The sequence below is a fragment of the Otolemur garnettii genome, unplaced genomic scaffold (assembly GCF_000181295.1).
Source record: "Otolemur garnettii isolate 467f Iridium unplaced genomic scaffold, OtoGar3 scaffold00009, whole genome shotgun sequence".
NCBI lineage: Eukaryota > Metazoa > Chordata > Mammalia > Primates > Galagidae > Otolemur > Otolemur garnettii.
The window spans coordinates 36,167,696-36,173,450 of NW_003852404.1; the positions used below are offsets into that span (position 1 = coordinate 36,167,696).

At 37.8% G+C, this 5,755-nt stretch overlaps 1 protein-coding gene across 1 annotated transcript in view; it reads left to right on the forward strand.

The window, feature by feature from the left end:
- CRYBG3 (crystallin beta-gamma domain containing 3) overlaps positions 1–5,755 on the forward strand; it is a 115,905-nt gene that overhangs the window by 18,417 nt on the left and 91,733 nt on the right. Inside the window, exon 2 of the mRNA XM_012801491.2 lies at positions 4,088–4,154. Coding sequence (XP_012656945.1) covers positions 4,088–4,154 — 67 coding nt within the window. The remainder of the gene's footprint in view (positions 1–4,087; positions 4,155–5,755) is intronic.

Sequence of the window (5,755 nt, forward strand, 5' to 3'; positions counted from 1 at the left end):
TGTTAACCAGCTTGATGAAAGTACTTCAAAAAGTATATAAAACCAGCACATTGTACCCCATAATTGCATTAATGTACACAGCTATGATTTAATTAAAAATAAAAAAAGTCCCTAAACAGCAAGTGCTGGCGTGGATGCAGACAGAAAGAAATACTTGACACACTGTTTGTAGGACTGCAAACTAATACAACCTCTATGGAAAACAGTATGGAGATCTTTCTGAGAACTGAAAGTAGACCTACCATTTCATCTAGCAGTCCTACTAGTAGGTATTTAGCCAAAGGAAAAAAAGACATTTTATAAAAAAAGACATTTGCACTGGAATGTTTGTAGCAGCATAATTCACAATTGCAAAGATGTGGAAACAACTGAAGTGTCCATCAATACATGAGTAGATGAATAAAATGTAGTATATGTATACCATGGAGTACTACTCAGCCATAAAAATGATGGTCTAGTATCTTTGGTAACAAGATCATATCATCAAGTTTCATTCAGGAACTGGTATCTCAAGAATGGAAGAAAAAATATCCAATGTACTCAGCCCTAATATGAAACCAATTTATAAACACCCACACTTTCATATGAAAGCTATAACCCAACTACAGCCCAAGATGAAGGGGAAAGTGGAGGGGGAATGGAACTGGAAACCATTCTTCTAATGAAGTATGGCAAAAATGGAAAAACAAATGCCACATGTACCTAATACTAAGTTGGAACTAGTTTGTCAACACTTATGTGTCCACATGGAAGTAAAAGTCACTGAAAATCAAAGATGGGAGAAGAGGAGGCGGGGTTGGGCAGTTTCACACCTAACTGGTACAATGCACGCTATCTGGGTGAAGAGCACACTTGTAACTGTACTTAAAACGTACAAACACAAATTATACAGCCAAAATATGTGTATTCCAGTAATCTTAAATTATTAAAAAAATGATATTTGAGTGCCTTTACAGTGCCAGGCACTGTGTCTTTGAGACACAGACATGAATTTTAAACATCTTCTGAATTTAATAAGTTCATATTCCAGTTGAACAGATGGATGACCAGCCATTACAATAAAGGGCAGTAAAGGAGCACACACACACACATACCACAGGTAAAGCTAGAACTCAGTGGTAAAGGATGAAGAGTTGGTTAGGGTGCAGAAGGATGTTTTTTAGGCAGGAGAACAAAGTGGCTTGCTGGACTATGACATTGGCATGTATTCGCATTGTCAAGTGGAGCTATGTGACAAGTGCATCTGGACCCAGAGTCAGTGGTCATGAATAACTCTCTCATATTTATGCTGAGCACTCCTCATTTTCTTCATCAACTGACAAAGATTTGCTGAAGGATTTTTGAGCCCAGGAGTATCATGATTGTGTTATGTCTGGCTTTGACGGCCTCTTGGAGAATGGATGGAAGTAGGGCAATCTCAAAAATAGTTAAGACCAGTTAAGAAGAGAGTCTAATCATGTAGTAAGAAAGTGTTGAAATTATTATTTAGAAATTATTTTTATCACTAAGCCAAAATTACAAAATGTGTTTTTTGCTTTAAAACTGAACACATTTAAAACTTTTGGTTTAGCAAATAATAATCATGGAACTTAAACACAGTTTCAAAGTTTTAAGTGTTAGTGTTTCTTTGGTGATTTTTAGCTTTAAATTCCTTTATTGTTAAATACATGTGTGCTAATTTACTGCTATGTTTTTTCCTGGGTTTTTTTTTTTTTTTTTTTTATAGACATTGTATCTATTGCTCTAGCTAGAGTGCTGTGGTGTCAGCCTATCTCATAGCAACCTCCTGCCTCAGCCTTCCAAATAGCTAGGACTACAGGCACCTGACCTTGCTACTTTTTTCTATTTTTAGTAGAGACGGGGTCTTGCTCTTGCTCAGACTGTTGTTGAACTCCTGAGCTCCAGCAATCTAACTGCCTCTGCCTCCCAGAATCCTAGGATTGTAGGCGTGAGGCATTTTCTGGAATTCTTGGTGGGTTTGTAGTGTGTACTTGGAAGTAATTACAGCTGCTGGCAAAGACCAAGTTGTGCCTTAATCCCATTAATTTAGAGCTGCATTTTCTGCAGAGCTTTTAACATCTTACCATTTTTATTTACAATCTCTGGCAGTATGTTTATAGAAAGCTCTGGAAACACCCTAAATGAAATAGAAGTTGGGGAATCTTGAAGCAAGATTCTACTAGGAGAATAAAATTAAATGGTGGTTGTATGTTTACATTGTTTTTAGGTAGATTATTCAAAATAGATTGTAACTAGGTAATTCACTTATGAAGTTTTCAAGGTCAGTATTATTCTTAGATAAGCTTAAATAGACCAGTATCAATTCACATTTAATTTTCAAAAAAGCTGAAATCATAAACAACATTGTGGCAAAAGACAAGTAAAGTAAAAAAAAACCAAGAGAAGGACCCTCTCATTTTTAAAATAGCAACCACTGAGATATTCATGTGTATATGCGTATGCGTGTGCATGTGTGTGTGTGTATGTATGGGTTATAATACTATATTGTACAATATAATTTTTACTTTTGTCCTCTGATTTTTTCCTATGGAAGTTTTCGTGTGTTTAACACCAGCTCACTTTTATGTATTTGTTCTTAAATGCTTGCTTTTCCTATTGACATTTGAGAAGTGTTAGGGCCTCGCCCTCTCTCATTGGTCCATGTTTCTACATGAAGTCTGACACTTCGTGACATCTTAATCCATTGTATTCTCCTTGTCTGCATGATCTGTCTTCTGTTCCTGTCTTGATACTCTGAATAACAGCAGTGGATCTTCTGGATAGAAGATCTAAGTACCATGAGTCCTGTCCTCTCTTTCCATCCCATCTGTTTTGGACTTTCCCTGATCTGAGCTGTGGACATTTCCTTCTTTACAGTCCCTCCTCCACCAGTCACCACGACTCCACATCTTGTCCATTCTCAGTCACCTTCCTGCTCACACTTGTCCCCTGCCTGAAGACTGTGAAAGTTTCCCGACTACCTGTAGGACAAAGATCAGATTCTGTAATGGGTCAAACCGGTTTTTTGTAATCTGGCACCTGCTAACCTCTGGTCTCGTTCTCATCTCTTGCAGGGTTACCTTTGCTGGTCACAAGTTCTGTGCCCCACTCTTATGTTGAAAACAAAATTTTGTTTTACAAAATTGCCGTATTCTGTATTGCCCCTTGCCTTAGTCCCTCCCCTGGGGGCACTTGACTGGGTAGGCAGAATTGTTTATTTCTTCTATGCCCCACAGTATTGTAGTCATTCAGCAGTTATAACGCTTGCCAAACGATATCGTTAAAAGTTTGTGTATCAGTTTCCCCAGCTAGATTTAGTTTTGGAAAGATCCTGACCTACTCATTTTTATGTGCTTAAGACCAAGCATAGTCCTTGGCAGGTGGTAGACAGTCAAGAAAATGTAGAGTTCCTCACATATCTTGGATCTTGAAAGTATGAAAATGAGATAACATGTAAACACAGAGTAAATATTTAGATCTAAAATGGGTATGTGCCAATTAGCAAAATAGTTTATGATGACATGTCATAAGGCATCTGTGAATGCATTTCAGACAAAGGATAATTAAAAGTCACTACCTGGGAATCAGATTTTTAAGTTTCCATCTGGAACACACTCAGGGATAGATAAGCCTGCATCTATTTTTTGAGTATTCCCCAAAATTTACTAGTTGAACCAGTACGTTCATAATGATTTATTGAATAACACTCAACTTTTTTAAGCCATTAAAAAAGTTCAGACTGTGTAGAACTTTAAATAAAATCTCCGAGTGCAAGCATTTTCCAGGTTATGGTAGTCATACGCTTGTGTTCCTTTGTTCTGATGCATCTGACTGTGATGTCAATTATCCATATGGTAAAATGTGAAGAACAATGATTTCACAAAAATTCCTAATGCCTGGATAAGCATTTTTGAATGTGATTTTTAATATTAGAGATTCAGATCAATATATGCTTAATGTAACATTTTCTGTATGACTCTTTGGGCATTTTTGCTCATAATGGGCCTTTAAATGTTTTGTTTACAGGAACTATGAGTTCAGTAATTCCTTTTTAATTTCAAAAGAAAATGTGGTTTTTATTTTTCAGTGTTGAAAATGAACCCATCAGCACAAGTCAGAAAAAGGAAAATGTACTTTCATCAGAAACAGTAAAGGTACAGTTTTAAGTTAATATATATTAACATTATCAAATGTTAATATTAACATTAACAAATATCTCTATTTTTTGTTCATTCTTCATTTTAGATTCCATTGTCTTATTTTACACTTCAAAAAGAACACCATATTATTACTTTATGTGGAAATCTAGCCCAGCTCGTTGGGATACTTGCATCATGAGGTGGGGAGAGGGCAAGGAGAGAAGGGCACGTGCAGAGTGGGCTTCTTGGCTCTGCCACTTACCAGCGGTGTGGTGTTCACCTGACATATTTAACGTCTTTGGGCCTTGGTGTTCTAATCTGTGAATGGATCCCCTGACCCCACAGTCTCTCTTTCCTGCTGAGTTCCATCATTTATGTCCTATTTTCTGAAATGCTTTAGATAGCTACTAGTACTTCACAGGGGGCAGAAGTTAATAACATGTTCCCACATGTCCCTGCTATGTTGGATGTGTTTGGTCAGCTCACATATTAAGTGTCCTTGGCTTCTACAGGACAAGCATATAAGGTGTATAATCTACATATCTACCTAGACAATTATCCCTGAGTAATTGAAAATCACTAAACCGGGCTGGGTGTGGTGGTTCACACCTGTAACTCCAGCACTTGGGAGGTCGAGGCAGGTGGATTGCCTGAGCTCACGGGTTCAAGACCAGTCTGAGCCAGAGCAAGACCTCCTTTTAAAAATAGCTGGGCGCTGTGGTGGGCACCTGTAGTCCCAGTTACTTGGAAGGCTGAGGCAAGAGAATCGCTTAGCCCAAGAGTTGGAAGTTGCTCTGAGCTAATGCCACAGGGCACTCTACCAAGGGTGACAAAGTGAGACTCAGTCGCAAAAAAGGAAAAATCACTAAACCTTGCAAGCTCTTTTTTTATTCATACATGGTTTTCTAGAAATTGGAGGTTTCCAATTTCTAGGTATGGTTTCTAGAATCTGATTTAGTAAAAGCCCATAATCATGGCTTTCTTGTAACATGATTTGTAACAACCATTTAAGGAGAAACTTTGTACTTGTTACAGATTTCAGGATAAATTAGCTTGATCAGTGGAAAGACCAAAAAATCATCTGAATTTTTCACTACTGATATGGCCACTTATTAATATTTTTAAAAACTAAAGTCTAAGTGCATTAAATGTGGTAAAGATAAAGTCATTTTCATTCTTTTTTTTCCTGCCTTTCCCATTGTAGTAAAACATATAAACATTTACTTTATTTAGAGGAAAAAAAGAAACCGAGGATCACCTTACTGCCCTCTCCTTTGTGAGCAAGGCTTCTGGATTCTGTGACCAGTGGCTTTGTATCTCTCACCTCCTTCTCTTTTGCAGCCAGCTTGTTAGCAGGCCTGCTGGTTTACCATTGTGTAGCTCTACAGCTCCTTCCTCATCTTCAGTTTCTGTTTGCCTTGAGTTGTGCAAGATTTTCACTTCTAATGTTTTGTATGAAACTTTGGGTTGTTTCGAGGGAAGGCTGCTACTTCTGAGATCTCAAACTCGGATGTTTCCTTGGTTAACAGTTTCTGTCATTCTATCTCCTAATCCTTCATTGCCTTTCAACTCACTCTTGACCGTCCCCAAACCTTCCTGCTTTCCTTGCTCCTTTC